The sequence below is a fragment of the Apodemus sylvaticus genome, chromosome 5 (genome assembly GCF_947179515.1).
Source record: "Apodemus sylvaticus chromosome 5, mApoSyl1.1, whole genome shotgun sequence".
Taxonomy (NCBI): Eukaryota; Metazoa; Chordata; class Mammalia; order Rodentia; family Muridae; genus Apodemus; species Apodemus sylvaticus.
The window spans coordinates 150951667-150967652 of record NC_067476.1 but is presented as its reverse complement, the minus strand read 5'-3'; the positions used below and the strand labels follow the sequence as shown (position 1 = coordinate 150967652).

Sequence of the window (15986 nt, the reverse complement as noted above, 5' to 3'; positions counted from 1 at the left end):
TGTGTGTGTGTGTGTGTGTGTATACATATGTATATATATATATCATACATGTGTATATATATGTATATGTATTCAATTTGTCCTCGTGGATGAAGAGCTAGTTTCTATATTACTTGCACTAAAGATAATTGGTTATGTTAAAATCTATTGTTAAGGGACTGGAGAGATGGCTCCGTGATTTAGAGCACTGACTGCTCTTCCAGAGGAACAGAGTTCAATTCCCAGCACCTACTTGATACAGTCATCTGGCCTCCTCAGACATGAGGCACCAGGCACAGCATGCAAGTGGTGGACAGACATACAGACAGGCAATATAATCAATACATATAAATAAAATAAAATTTGAAAATAACATACTGTTAAAATATTTTGTCATTACTTGTGATTTCTCCTTCTGTAAAATTGGCAGGAGAGTATGCACCTGTCAGTAAACTCAGACAGCTGAGAATAAATAGGATGGCTATTATTTTATTTTAAGATATTTAGAAGTTGTCTGATTCGTCTTTGTTAGGGGTTTCTTCTGTAATTTTGGAAAGGTCGTCATTACTTTTTCTATTCTGAGAGAACTATTTGGTTATTATTGCTTTCTTAATACACCGTTGGAATTTCTTTCCAGAGCTCTAACATTCTATTTCTCACACTTCTTTTTGTATTCATGGTTACTGTGATTAAAACTCTAGCACCTCTGAGGGTATGGACTGGGCGGGGACCGCAATTCCTTGTGGGAAATGTAGTCTTGGAAAGACCACAGCACCCTTTGGAGAACCGTGGGAATGGCCACTCCGAGGCTCTGCGCATGCGCCGTCTCCTAGCTCCTAGGGATGCGTTTCCGTTTCGCGGGGCATTTCCAGGCGAGGCTCGAGGGGCCTCTGTGCGCCACGGTTGCCTGGGGCCTTCTGGGAGCTACAAAAGAAGCGAAGTTTTCCCCGAGCCGGAGGAATACCGGGTGACGACTCCCGGGCAGGATCAGAAAGACCAGCGCCTTCCTGGGGCCCGCGGAGGCTCGCGCGTGTCCAGGGGTCGGGCGAGGCTACCGGGGGTCCCGGGGCTGCAGGCCTCCGGGCGGGAAGCCTGGGAAGGAGAGAGGTGTGTGCGTGCAAATATCGGATCCCAGCAGTCCCGCGGATGCTCTTGGCTGGGTAAAGCTTCGGGCTGCTTAAGGGTTGAGCTGCGATTGAGGGAATGAGCGGGTTCAGATTGGGGAGGATGGCGTTTCATTGGCGGCTCTTTCGTTTGGGAGGGAAGGGATGCCAGCCATGGCTGAGAAAACGGTCTCTGCATCACTTCGAACAAATGCGTCGTTCCTTAGAGTCTCCATTCTGTTTCGCCAGAGTTGCACAAACCATGTTCATCACCATCCTGGGGTGTATTGGTTTCCTTTATATAGAAGAATGAACCAAATGTATCTACAGAAAAGGTTTTTGGGGGTGGTTTTTTTTTTTTGAGATATTTGAACTTTTTCACAAGTGAGGAAGGCAGCTATTTTGACCATTTAGGTAGTTTGCTAGTGACAGAACCAAGAATTGAATTCTGGGGTGTTGATTCGAAGGCCCGGGCTTTGTCCTCTGCTACACTGAAGCAGAGGCCTCCCTCTCATGAAACTGCAGTTAAGGTTGGGGGAGGGGAGCAGAGTGATAAGCATCTTAAAACTCTCACTCCATCTGTGTGGGTTTTCTGATTTCATCTGCTGAATGCATTAGTAGGAAAATAGTTAATTGACACACAAAAAATAGATGACAGATAGATAGATAGATAGATAGATAGATAGAGAGATAGAATCTTAGAGTTGTTGGCCTGCTGTCTCAGGCTTTATATATACTAAAGCTTATTGATATGATCTAATATGACCTCCAAAGTGTTGTTTGCTTTTTAAGGAGGCGTAAGTAAGACAGTAATTCAGTTCACACCTTTGTTTCCATTCACACAGTAAGAAAAGCTTTGTTTGGTCCATTCAGAACTGCCCGTGGGCCTTCCTTCAGCAGTGTTTTCTGTATGACACAGGTTGAAGGGTCCTTTCCTTCCAGGGCGTGTCTGTGAGTTGCTGTCAGAGCTGCTACCCAGTCTGCTGATCACAAATTTTTTTCCCACCCAGCCCTTTGATCACCATTTCTGGACTTTCTTGAGAACGCCTGAAAATGGACAGTACCCAGGTAAGTCACTGAGGGATTCGCTGCCCACCTTTGGCAGTGGATGTTCATAGATTGGCAGTGTATACATCCAGATGAAATAGTAGAATATGTAAAAAGTCAGCCTCAGGGAAAGTAAGGGAAACAGATCAATACCAGAAAAGTTAACCTCAATAAATAGAAGGTATTGCCAGATGTGGTGACACACGCCTTTAATCCCAGCACTTGGAACATCTCTGAGTTAGAAGCCAGCCTAGTCTGCATAGAAAGTTCCAGGGCAGCCAGGGCTACACAGAGAACCCTGTGTTGAAAAAAAAGATAAACAAATGAATGAATAAGTCCGCAGAGAGTATACATCCTGCAGGCTTATTCAGGTTGTATGGCAAAGACCCACATAGTAAGAGGTAGGCTGTTACCATGGTTTTTAAATCGTTTATTTATAAACATGTTCTTAGAGAATCTGTGAGCAGATGATGCAAAATCACCTTTACCAACAACAGCTGTGGATTCCCTGTGACTTACAGCTTGGCAGGGCCTCGTAGTTACAGATGTCTAATCTATTTTCAGAGGTGTAGACAGCCCTCCGATCACTCTCTATAGTGTAACGAAAAAACCTGCAATCAGTGGGCTGCACATGCCTCAAATGGTCCCTGTTGCTATTTCTTTTTATCTTTAGTGCCTTTTCTGGAAAGTGTGTGTGTGTGTGTGTGTGTGTGTGTGTGTGTGTGTGTGTGTGTGTATGTGTGTGTGACTGTAAAGTGGAGACAGGCTCACGCTGATAATTCTCCTTCAGCCTTCTGAGTGTTTCAGCTCTACTTTTAAAACAGGCATTCCAGGGCACAATCGGATTTTCGATCCTATGGTACAACTATTTCGCTTGTTTCTCTAATGTCAACTCACTCCACATCTACTACCCATGTTGTGTCCAAAATCAGTGACCATTCACCTATTTTCAAACTTAGTATTTCTACTCCATGCTTCACAAAACTCCTTGTTGCCCTTACAGTGTGACCGTCTCTCCCCAGACGGTAGCTCTGACCGTGTTCATACCTCTCTCTCTAACTCGCGAATCACTTCCCCTCTTACACCCACTGCTACCCGCCTCTGCCTCCAACATTACATGCTTACTCCATTCTCTCTGCTTCCCTCTGTGTCATCTAGAGTTTTAACTCGAACCCTCTGACCCCCCCCCCCTCCGAAATCTTCCTGGTCTGTAAGAATCTCAGGGTGTGATTCTTGCAGTACTTCTCTGCAAGGGCTCTGCAAAAGGCACTTGGAGTCCTCCAGTGCAGAACAGAAATAACGTCCCCACCTCTGTCTGTTTGGATTGTTCCCTGCCGATGTTGCTACACCTTCCCCAAGCTGGAAAGACCATGAAGCCCAAAGCCAGGTGTGATGACTGAGGCCTACAGCTCCAAGACTCAGGAAGCTAATGCAGGAGAGTTGCCATGAGTTGAGGCCAACCTGGGCTACAGTGTGAAACTGTCTCCTAAAGGAGGAGGGGGAGAAAAAGAAAATGTGGTGTGTGTCCAGTCCTCCTGTTCCTTGTTTCCAGTCACAGGCAGTTGTCAAGCCTTGTGAAGATCTCATGGGAATCAGTTTGTACATCCCTTCTAGGCCTAGTTCCCGTCTTTGGAATTGTCATAGATTTCCCCATGGTCTATCCACATCTTTCTTAAGTGTGTTGTTCACACTTGCTTGTCTTGCTAGCAATACCCATCTGTAATGTCTCGGTGCCGCACTGCCCGAGCAGATCCACGCTAGCACAGGATAAAAGTCCAGCATCCTTGGTTTGACGTACAAGGCTGGTTACTTCCTGACCTTTCCTGCTTTTCTTTCATTCCTGCCCCTCCAGAGCGTTCAATTAACAGCTACGTGTCAATCACTGTGCTGTGTACCCAACACTGCACCGGATGCTGCACCTGTAGCTTGGCAAAAGCCAGCGCCTCTGCCCTTGTGGGGCTCAGAGTGGCTTTCCTGGGGCTGACACCCAGTCAAGGCTCAGATCGTTAGAAACAGATTTGCCATCATGTGACCAGGACATTAGAAAGTTACACAAGATTGGGGGCACGTCTTTTCCGTAAGGCCGTCCCATTCGCTGTAGGACATCTGCCATCCCTGGCCTGATGTCCCTCCGCCAGGAGTCATCTCACTGAGCTGCACCAGCCAGACATGCGTGCCCGGCTGTGCGCTGTGCCTCAGGAAGCAGGCGTCAGCTGTGTTGAGCCCGCTGCAGAAGCGTGGTGTTGCGCTTCTGCTTCCTGACCACGCCCCTAAGTTTGCTTTGATCCTGTTCCCTGTTGTTGAAATACTTTCTAATTCTTCATGCTCTTTGAGACCGCAGCCAGGAGTTGCTGTGTTGTAGAACCCATTCCTGTCCCTTCTCTTTATCCCCAAGGCAGGGTGTTTGTGGAACCATGCAGCTGCCTCTGTTTCTGCACGTTTACCTGTGGGGCTCCCCACACGTTTGCGTGAGGCCATCGGCCTTCCTCCCCATGCCCTCTCTGCTCCCCAACCCCTACAGTGAGGCTCTTCGTCTTCCTTTTTGGTTTTCTTTGTTGACTGAAGTTGACTGAATCACTGGAGTATGTTTTTTTTTCCATTTGTTTGTCATGAGCACTGTTCAGTGTCTTCCAAAGGGAGTATGCTCTCCCTTCTGCTGTGGGCTGTGTGCTGTCAGGGCAGCTGACGCTGTCCTGTGTGCAGAGGGCTCAAGTCAGCGCTCCCCATCCATCACTCGCTGCCCCTTTCTCTCTAACGTTCCTTGCCGTCATTCTTTCTAGTTGTCCAGAGCTCTTGTACCCAGCATCCTGCCTGGGTTATAATCACAAAGTATAAAGTGCTGTTTATTTATTACCAGGAAGCTTGTTCTGAAGGGAGTGATTTGTAGAGAACATTTAGCATGGATAGTGAATGGCTTCCAGGCGACAGTAGGCGACCCTGAAGGCCTCTGTGTAGACATGAGGCAAGAGGAGGGAGACAGGCTCAGGGACTGACGAGAGCTTTGTGTGAGGAAGAGCGATAGCTTTGTGTGGGGAAGAGCCTGTGGCCCAGCACACAGGGAGCTCATGGGCGTCTGCAGAGCTGGGCGACACACCCTTAACTATGACTGTTTTCGGAAGTGAATTCAGACAAATGTAAGAACAGAAGTCATAGGCTGTTCTTGTACACACTTGCGTCCCTTGGATGTGCTGGATGCAATGATCAGATCTTGGGAAAGACGTCAGTCCAGTTCTGTTAGTGTACAGACCGCAGTGCTGTGCCAAACTGTCTTCAGCCCAGGGGTCCAGTGTTTCAGTTGGTTGTCACGTGGCCTCATGCAGTCCCGGGATAGCCTCTGTCTCTCACCACCCTCTAGAGCGCACTCCTCACCTGTAATGCCTCTGCCTTGTGACCTCCACTCTGCCGGCTCACTTACCTAGCCAGGCGTGGGGACATGCATCTGATTTGTGGTTCAGGCGTGAGTCAGGCCTGTGCACAGACACAGGTGTGGGGAAACACTCTGCCCTCAGCACATTTGCCCTTTCTCCTCGCTGTTCCTCCCTCCTTCTGTCCTCCTCCCAGAGGTGACAAGATCATTCATTCATTCCTGGTGGGCCCTTCCTGTGTAGGTTTTACACAGATATTGCTACCTGTGTGTTTTCCTCTGTCTCCTTTCTTACATAATGGTACACTGTAGATCTCGCCTTCCCCTCACAATGCAGCCTAGAACTCATTACACACTGGTCTAGAGACTTCTGTGTTTTGCCTTCAGACACTATTCCCATGACAAGTCTCCCGCTTGAGCTCCAAAACCAAGCCTCGCCTGCCAGGGCAGGTGCCTTTGTCCATCTTCTGCACAGATGCTTCGAGCACAGTGTTGCAGGTGGATGCCTTCGCTTCCTCTGCTGATGAGTGTGTGGGACGCTTCTTTGTCTTCCTAACATGTGCATACAATGTTGATGTACTCCAGCTCTGGTCACACTCGACGACAGTCTGTTCCTCCAGGATGACGACAGGGTGTCTCCAGCCCAGCGGTGGCCAGTCCCTCAGGGTCCTCACAGAGTGTTAACTCTTCTGCCACTGAAGCTCCCTGGAGAAAGGCATCCTGATGTTCTTCCCTCTGGATTGGACCTTTTAGCTGTTTCCCATGTTTTCAAGTAGGGAGCAGCAAGCTTTCTCTGGGAGATCGTATGGTAGCTGTTGTCGGTCTTGTTTGGACACGAGATCTCTGTCAGCTCTAAATGCAGCAGTTTGCTGAATGGAAAAGGTCCTGGGCCAAGTGTGGACCCTACTCCTGCCAGATCGAGCCGCTGGGGCTGGATTGGGCCTAGAGGCAGTGGCTTGCCACCCCACACACACGAGTGTCACCTCCAGAATGTACATTGTCCTGCTGCTCTAGGGGTCACTGTGGACAGTGAGGAACGCGGCAGCAGCCCAGGTTACAGCCATGTTCCTATCTTGGCAGGAAGCAGGAGCAAACAACGAAGTGTTGCCGGCATTAACACAGTGCTCAACCTAGAGTTACATCATAGTTTCCAAGTAAACACATAGCGGGGTGGGGGCGGGGAGGCGGGGTGTGTGTGTGTGTGTGTGTGTGTGTGTGTGTGTTTCCTAAGTGTATTTCTCAGTGAACATGCTGTGGTAAAATGTACCTTATATGAGGACTAAAATCATCACCTCACAGAAGTCTCATGACACGAAACAGGACCATTTGTGGTGGCCCTTTGTCTCGCATGTATGTTCTGCCTGAGGTGCAGTCCTGCATGTGTCACCTGTCACCTGGGTGCCCCTGGAGAGCAGGAGCCTTAGCACACGAGTCAGTAACCCCGGGCCCAGGACACGGCCTGCACATTTAGACAAGCCGTTCACTCATAGTGAGCAGTTTATTCTCTCTTCCCCTGAAGCCTCTCTCTAGCCAAACACTGGCCCTGCGGGGCTCACCTCATGTTTCCTGTTCTCCCTCATCTGCTGCCCAGTTCTAGTGTCTCAGATGAAACTTGCTCTTTCAGAGATCAATCTCCTTCAAGGACTTGACCGTGGACTTCACCCGTGAGGAATGGCAATGTCTGGGCCCCGCGCAGCGCCTCCTGTACAGGGATGTGATGCTGGAGAACTACAGGAACCTCATGGCAGTGGGTGAGTGCAGCCCCACCCAGCACCCAGGGCAGCCTCATCATGGGGGTGGGTGCAGCCCCCACCCAGCAGCCAGGGCAGCCTCATCATGGGGGTGGGTGCAGCCCCCACCCAGCACCCAGGGCAGTCTCATCATGGGGGTGGGTGCAGCCCCCACAGCACCCAGGGCAGCCTCATCATGGGGGTGGGTGCAGCCCCCACCCAGCACCCAGGGCAGCCTCATCATGGGGGTGGGTGCAGCCCCCACAGCACCCAGGGCAGCCTCATCATGGGGGTGGGTGCAGTCCCCACCCAGCAGCCAGGGCAGCCTTTCTTCTGTGTCAGAGAATACAAAGGTGGATAGAAGTGAATTCTCTCACCTTGAGTAATGGGAGAAAGATGAAGACCCTTTGCATACACATGCGTGCGTGAGTGTGTGCGTGTGTGAGTGCGTGCGTGCATGAGTGCGTGCGTGCGTGCGTGCGTGCATGCACACTGCTCTTCACCAACTTGCACCGGCCCCGCTGAGCTATCAGAGGGCATCTCCATTGTTCAGTTTCCCCGTCCTTTCGTCCTTGACGTCCACAAAGCTTGGCTCAAGTTCCATCCTGTTTCTTATTTGCAGGGTTTCGTGTTAGTAAACCAGAGGTGATCTTAAAACTGGAGCAAGGAAAAGATCCCTGGGTGGTGAAAGACTCGTCAGGACAGAAGCACGCAGGTGAGTGATGGATGAGGAAACCAGCTCTCATAGATACTAAACTGTTCTCCTCAAATGATCTGTTCACCTAACTGAGCATATAAAAACATTTGGCTTTAAGCTCTCACAGAACCTAAGTGCCGTCCGTCACTGCGCACTGGTTCCTCCATCCTTCCGCACGCGCCCACCAGGTGCCTTCCTTACTGCCACAAGTCCGTGCCCCTCGCTGCCCACAAGAGCTTTCCACTCCGTTACATTTGCATAAATGCCAGCATTCTTGTCACAGAAAAGATGTCCAGTTGTCCCCTCCCTCCTGACCCTTCTGAGCACTGGCTTCCGGAAGCCTGCTTCACGTTCCCACCGCCTTGCTGGATTCCGCTTTGTTCACGCCAGGTCCTTCTCTTGTCAACCATGAGAGCTGTTGGGGACTGTCCCTGTCTCCATCGGGATCCAAGGCTCCTGCGTTCTTTGCCACTTTCTCCTGTCTCCACCCTGGCTTAGCCAGCTGGTGTAGATGTTTGTCCCCCGAGCCCTCCTCTCTCTCTTCCTCTGTGGTTTTGTTTCCATAAAGCAGGAGACATTTACACTTCATCTCTTTAACACCGGAAAGCCAGCTGAAGCCTTGGCCTCCCACAAGGCCTTTTCACTGATCGTCAGAGGTTCACTGAACTCAGATATTAATGTCACTTCTGTTCCTTCCTTCCAGAAGACGATGGTCCCTTAGAGAAGGACAAGAAGACACAAGACAAACATCTGAAGCAGTTTTCAGTTGTCCATAACAAAACGATGCCAGAGAAAGCCAGTCTGTGTGAGAAGACGGCCGTTCTCAACACGGAGAGTGTTTCCTCGGGGAAAACGCTCCATAAATACGACCCGGGTGGGAACAGCTTAAAGAAGAATCCAGAAGAGACCGTCGCCATGCCAAGCCCAGCTGGTAGGAAGGCGGCTGCCGAGCAGGAGGGGCGCGGGGAGCCGGCGCTGCACACGAAGGCCGACAGAAGCCACTCTGCGGCAAAGTGGGACAAGGGGAGCGACGACATTGTTCGGGACGTCAAGAGTCAAGCGGAGGCTGTGGCTCAGCCACACGGCACGCAGGCTGTCAGTCAGCCCTCTGACCGTGAGGAAGGTGAGCAAGGCGAGCAGGAGGCCGCCGCCGCCAGCGCTGCAGGGCCCGAGGAGCAGCCCGATCGCAAGCGCAACGAGTGTGCCGAGTGTCGGAAAACCTTCTCCAAGAGGTCCACGCTGATCGTGCACCTGAGGATCCACACGGGCGAGCGGCCCTACGCCTGTAACTACTGCAGGAAGACCTTCCGCATCAAGGCGAGCCTCACGCGGCACCAGCGCATTCACACCGGGGAGAGGCCTTACAAGTGCAAGGAGTGCGGCAAAGCCTTCATCGACAAGTCGGCCCTCATCGTGCACCAGCGGATCCACGGCGGGGAGAAGTGCTTCGAGTGCAACGAGTGCGGGAAGACCTTCTTCCGGAAGTCGGCCCTGGCCGAGCACTTCCGGTCGCACACCGGGGAGAAGCCTTACAAATGCAAGGAGTGTGGGAACGCCTTCGGCAAAAAGTCCTACCTCATCGTGCACCAAAGAACTCACCGCGGGGAGAAGCCCAACGAGTGTAAGGAGTGTGGGAAGACCTTCTTCTGTCTGTCCGCCCTCACAGCGCACCAGAGGATCCACACGGGGGAGAAGCCCTACGAGTGTAAGGAGTGTGACAAGACCTTCTTCTGTCAGTCGGCGCTCAACGTGCACCTGAGGAGCCACACCGGCGAGAAACCCTACAAGTGCCGCCTGTGCGGGAAGTACCTGTGCACCAAGTCGGCCCTGGTGGCGCATCAGGTGATCCACAGAGGCAAGAAGACCTTCCAGTGCAGCGAGTGCGGGAAGCTCTTCTACCTGAAGTCGACGCTCACGATCCACCAGCGAACCCACACCGGAGAGAAGCACGCCGTGCTCAGTAAGTGGAGCCGCCCGTCCGCCCCGTCCACCGCGAAGGCCACCTGCGGCGAGCAGAAGCGAGCGGACGCCAAGGAGAGCCTGCACGAGTGTCACGATCACAAGCGGACGGCCCACAAGAGCTCACGGCGCGTCGCACACAAGAGAACCATCTGGGAGAGGCCTTACGAGTGTGAGGAGTGTGGGCGCACCTACTGCCGGAAGTCGGCCCTCAGGCACCACCAGAAGACACACACGGGAGAGCGGCCCTACGAGTGTCAAGAGTGCGGCAAGACCTTCTGTCAGAAGGTCTCCTTCACCGAGCACCAGCGGACTCACACCGGGGAGAAGCCACACAAATGCAAAGACTGTGGCAAGTCCTTCCGCCACAAGTCAGCCTTCACGGTGCACAAGAGAATCCACACGGGAGAGAAGCCGTATGCCTGCAACGAGTGTGGGAAAAGCTACCGCCGGCTCTGGACTCTGACGGAACATCAGAAAATACACACAGGGGAGAAACCCTATGAATGTAGCTTGTGTACGAAATCGTTTCGTCACAAATCAAACTTCCTTTTACATCAGAAGACTCACAAGAAGTGAATTCCAGTAAAGGCAACAGATGGTTTACGTAATGCCCAAATCCTGAATTACACACTGCAGTGTAAGACCTGCTCAGCACAGGGAGCTATTGGAAACTTTGCTGCCAAAGTCAGCCCTGTCTCATCTCCAGAGACCTCACACGGGTGACACACAGAGTTTGTCTTATGGGCCTCAGACTTTGAGTGTTAACTATGAAGACAATTGGCATTTCAGACATTACACCAGGTGTGCCTGCCTCCCTTTCAAATCCCAGGACAAACCCTAATCCCTCCCTGATTGCCCTCCACACTTAATTTGCATAGCGTATGTTGCCGGATGTGCAGAACCAGTGCTGATTCCAGATCATTACCAGTTGTCCCTGTGGTAACTGAGTAGCGTCTGCTGATGTGTTTACAGTGTTAACAGCTCAGACTACACAGCCTGTTTGGCCCCTGTCCCTGCTGTCTAGTGACAGGCCCTAAGCCCCTTATCTGCAAAGGTGAGTCGGACGATGCACCACTCACGTGCCTACCTGTGGTGACTCCCACGCACCCGTGAGCGTTGGCCAAAGCCGAGGCATTGGAGTTTTCTAATGAGAGGCACGAGCTCGCTTCTAAGTGCCTCCTTGAACTTCCATGTAAGCCAAGAAAACGTCGACTGCAGTTACCACAGCAAAACCAAAAATGAATAAGGCAGATTTGAAGAGTGAAGAGGGTTTGGGGAGTGTTTTGAGTCAAAACAGTGTCTGTGTTGTTTGTATTTTAAATACCTCTGTTCTGTTAGTGGTTTGATTATGTCAGTGTTTTCAAAAATATCTTGATTTTTTTAATTTTTAATGAACATGTCCATAGGGGTATGATTTAGAATTTACCTGTCCGCTTCTGAGAAAACATCACCATGGTGCCAAATAGAATCACATAGTGTAGATGTGTGCACTTAGCCAGAACACCTGCCATTCGTGGTGGGTTAATGTCAAGTCCTGGTAGCCAGCCACACGTGGAATCTGCCACAAACCCAGCCCTGCTCTCCCTGTGCTGTGCTTTTCCTAGGACAATGAAGTGAGTTTATTTCATTGACAAAACAAAGAAGGGCCATTAGATATCTTATCTGGCCTTGCCTGGATTAAGATGGCAATCAGCCCTGGGCGTGGCCAGAGTAGATTGTATGGTCCAGCCTGGTCTTGAAAATGAGTCTCACTCTGACCTGTCTGCTGCCTCCACCTGTGATGTTGGGGGCTTCTGGGTGGGAAAAGCTGCCCCTTGTTTGAGACCCATCAGAAATCCCAGTATGAACGGGATACCTGTTTATTCAGTTTGTATCTTACATCCTTTAGTAAGGTAAATACATATTTGTGAAGTCACATATATCTGATATATACTAATATATACTGAAACAGGAAGATATGTATATATCAATAGTAATCTTTTCCTGAAAATCTTAATAATTACTTAAAAGATTTGGTTGCTGTTGCAAATACAACTTTATCATCTGTTTTTAAAATTGATAGAGGCCTGACAAGAAGTAGCAAGCAAAGGAACTTGCCGCAAGCTCGACGGCCTGAGTTCGATCCTTAGGCCCCACATAATGGGATAGAACTGATTTTCTTACAGGTTACCCTGACTTCCACAAATGTGATATGGCATGTACACACACAACAAATACACACACACACACACACACACACACACACAAATAAATAGGTAAATAAATAAGATTTAAAGTGTTTTTAAAACTCAGTGATAGGATTCTTGGGCGCTTTTACCGCATGTGTCAAAATGCATTCCTTATACTTACTTTTCTTTGCTTGGTTTTATAAGACTCATGGCTCTTGTAAAGGGCTCTGGTGAGCATCTGGTGGAGGAAATTCCACTCTTTGAAGAGCTGTACCCTAGCTGTCTAATTGTGCCTTCTGCCTGCTGCTGGTTATGCAACAAATCACAATCTTGTGACTACTGAGTCGTCCCCTTTATGGATTTAACCTGGTGTATAGAAGGGAGTGTTGTATGCTGGGGGATGGGAATATAAGTCCATAAAGGGAAGGTCAGTGAGCCGCAAACACAGAAGTCACAAGACACGCCAGAGTGATACTTGAAGGTCTAGTGAGAGGACCCCGCTGGTAACGGTGCCTGTTCTGCAAGCCGGCAATCCGGGACATGTGTAAAAATGGACAGAGAGGTCCCGCTCCGCAAAGTTGTCCTCAGACCGTACGTGGACTGTCGCCCCGTGCACGCATACAATAGCAGTGCAGTTCTTAAAGTTGTTTTAAAAAAAAATAACTTGAAAACATAAAAAATCTAAAGCAATTAAATGGAAGAAAATCCTTAAAAGCAGCTGAAGGGAACGGCGACATGTAGGGTCTGGGAACTAACTACAGCTGCTGCAGGAAACCATCACACTGATCAGAAGAGTGGGTCTCATCTCACCGGACTCGAGACAGCCAGTCAGGCCCCATGCTGCGGGCCGCTCCCTGCTCACCGCTGGAGACTGGCTGGGCTTGCTTCTCCTGTGTGATCTTCCTGCAACTTGACTTAAGGCTTTGCATCTGTCCTCACCGCGCATGTCCGTCCTCACCGCGCATATTTGTCGTCACTGTGGATATCCATCTATGTTTACCTTTTATCAGGACATGTCTGACCAAGGTCCCACCTTATTCAAGCATGACCTCATATTGACTGACATCTGTAAGAGCCTTACTTCATAAGGTCACATTGAAAGTATTAGAGGCTTGGGGGGACATTATTGGTACCCTAAAACTTACCCCATGTTTACCAGATTAAAATAACAGTAGATATCTGTTGTGTGAGACTCTTACTGGGGAGAAGCAACACAGCCTAGGAAGGAAAACTAGGCCAGACTGAAGTAATGATTGCACCGAAGTCCAGCTCAGTAAACCAGTGAGGTTACTGGGATTGCGAACGGGTATGGGCGTGGGCTTGCTTACAGGATCAGCGATGACCCAGAAGCAGCTATATTGTCAAAATCCCCCTCCAGCACGGTGGTAAGCGCTGCAGCCGGACGTCCCTGTACAGCCTACAGCCGGCTCCGTATCTGCATCTGCAGCCTGGCTGGCCAGTCTCCTCACCAGCGAGTCTTACTGCATCTATAAAGAATCTCAGCGGCTGCCGGACGATGTGGGGTAACATCACCTGCCCCCAAGCCCTGACATCCCGGGACCCACATGGCACATGGCCCTGCAAGCTGTCCTCTTGTCCCACGCACTCTGGCACATGCGTCCTTACTGGCCAGCCTCTCCTCTTCCCCAAATACACAAGGAAATGTAATTTTTATTTTGCTTTTGAGACATGGCTCTGTATATCCCTGGCTGTCCTGGAACTCACTCTGTAGACCAGGCTGGCCTCAAACTCACAGGAGATCTGCCTCCCAAGTTCTGGGATTGAGGTGTGTGCTGCCCCTTACTATCCAGCATAAATGTAATATTTTTGTACTGAGGTTTTTTTTAAATTTATTTTTATGGGCATTGGTGTTCTGCCTGCGTGTCTGTAAGAGGGCGGCATATCCTCTGGAACTGGAACACTTGTGAGCTGCCATGTGGTTGCTGGGAATTGAACTCTGGTCCTTTGAAAGACCAGTGCTAAGTCATCTCTACACATCACCCTAAATGAAGGTTTCTGTAAAGATTGTGGTGACTGCATGTTCATGTGCCAACAGGAAACCCTTGAGGAAGGCCATGTGTCTTAGTCTGCTTTCTGCTGCTGTGATAAAAACATGATCAAAAGCAGCTTGGGGAGGAAATGACTCACTTCCTCTTGTGGCTTATAGTCTGTCTGTACCTGTGGTAAATCAGGGCGGGAGCCTGGAGGCAGGAGCTGGAGCAGGCCGTGGAGGAGCACTGCTTTCTGGCTTGGTCAGCCTGCTTCTTTGATACCGCCCAGGACCACCGGCAGGGGGATGACTCCACTCCTAGTGGGCTGGGCTCCTCCACACAGTCATCGAGAAAATTTGTTGTAACTCAGAAAACCCTCCAGGGTCTCAGCTCAGGCGTGCAATCCCACAGACCACAGCTTGACAAAAGATCGCTACAAAAGCATGAGGTTTATTGATTGATTGATCCACGAGTGTGGGGTTGTGCCTGTCAAGGGAGGCAGCAACAACAACCCCAAACAAAGAAAGCACAAAGAAAGTGTTTTTTATACTTGACAGAGAGCAGTCTCCAACAACAGGGCTGGTTGGGGACTGTGATTGGTGGAATACAAGACAAAGGATCTCTTCAGGCATAGGTTAATTCGCTCAAGGGGCCGTTCTTGGCCAAGTCAGTCAACTTCCCTCTACTCCCTCTGCACCTGGCCTTGGAAAGTCCTTGAGAGAGCCAAGCTGATAAGTTCCTTAGAGGGGGAAGAACTAGGTGGTCTAGGAGATTAGGCGGACATATTTCCTTCTCAGAACTTATCAAGAGGAGGGGTAGGGGGATCTTTTTCAAGAGCAGCCATGTTTGTTACGGCTAGTCTCAAGTAGGCCTGGTCACTCCGACCACCAAGCCTCGTGTCCATATTCCCAAAACCTTGCTTCACAGCTATCTATGAAGCTTGTTTTGTTTCCTTCAAATTCTCTACAGGTCAATCTGATAGAGACTTCTTCCCAATGCAGGATTCCCCCTCCCAGATAACAAGGATGGAAGGAAGTTCTGTTTGGGGTAGTGAGTTGGGCTAGAGTCTGGTGCACAGGGGAGCCCTTTAATGATAGATTCGGTGTTGCCCACTGATTCATCCGCAGGGTGGAGCTTGTGGGCTGCGTTGTAATTGCTCCTATTCTGCCCGTGAGGCATCGTTCTCCTAGAGCAGGAGGTGAGTTTTTAGAAATTATCCATTGACAGATCTGACAGCTTTCAGTTCTGCCCTGTTGTTTGTGTGTATAAATCCAGCCATCTTTCATGGCCCCCTACTAAGGGGAGTCTTTAGATATTTAGGAAAGTCTCTATTTCCTCAGCTAATGTCGTCTTTATGTGATGCCTTAGAGTGCCCTGTTGTTTGCAGGAGTGCACGGACACTGGCCACTGACTGCGCACAGTCAGCCCATATTGAAATCACTTCGCGCTCTCATCTTCCTGCCTCACCGGGAAGCCAGCTTAGCTGACATTCTCTAGACTAACATGGGCACAGCGCCCCTAACCAACTGTTTGCCCACAGTATATGTCTGTGGACTGTGAGAAGTCAGTGGGACCACTTTGGAAAGGCTTGGCTTTCCCCTATACAGCAGGTCCAGTGTGACGTGTTCAAAAGCTGCATCTGATGCCCATGTACCCTCCAGAACACCACACACACAGGGACTATTGTCTATAAGGCTCTCTGGCCACCAGATATCGGGTTGAATGTCCCAGTCAACAATGCTCTGCTGGAGTCTGAGCTCTCTCAGGTCCTGTGTCATTCCAGATTCAGTCAACAGCAGAGCTACAACTGGTTGCATGCTTCCATTGCTGACCCTAACTCCAAAGGCACAGCTGCCTCTCTTCCTCTTCCTCTTCCCAGCAGCTGCTGTGACTTATGGCTTGCCTGCCACGTGTATGTGTATGTGTATGTGTGTGTGTATGTGTA

At 50.1% G+C, this 15986-nt stretch overlaps 1 protein-coding gene across 2 annotated transcripts; it reads left to right on the top strand.

Annotated features, from left to right (window-relative positions):
• The first annotated feature begins 843 nt into the window (after nucleotides 1-843).
• Znf334 (zinc finger protein 334) lies at nucleotides 844-13228 on the top strand. Of its 2 annotated transcripts, none has more exons than XM_052184290.1 (5): nucleotides 844-1086; nucleotides 2093-2150; nucleotides 7118-7244; nucleotides 7846-7938; nucleotides 8624-13228. In XM_052184290.1, the coding sequence occupies exons 2-5, from the start codon at nucleotides 2136-2138 to the stop codon at nucleotides 10456-10458; spliced, it is 2070 nt and encodes a 689-aa protein (XP_052040250.1). In that variant the 5' UTR covers nucleotides 844-1086; nucleotides 2093-2135; the 3' UTR covers nucleotides 10459-13228. The 2 variants fall into 2 exon arrangements, with proteins under 2 accessions (XP_052040250.1, XP_052040249.1); XM_052184289.1 differs by having other exon boundaries at nucleotides 844-1139.
• Nucleotides 13229-15986: the final 2758 nt, after the last annotated feature.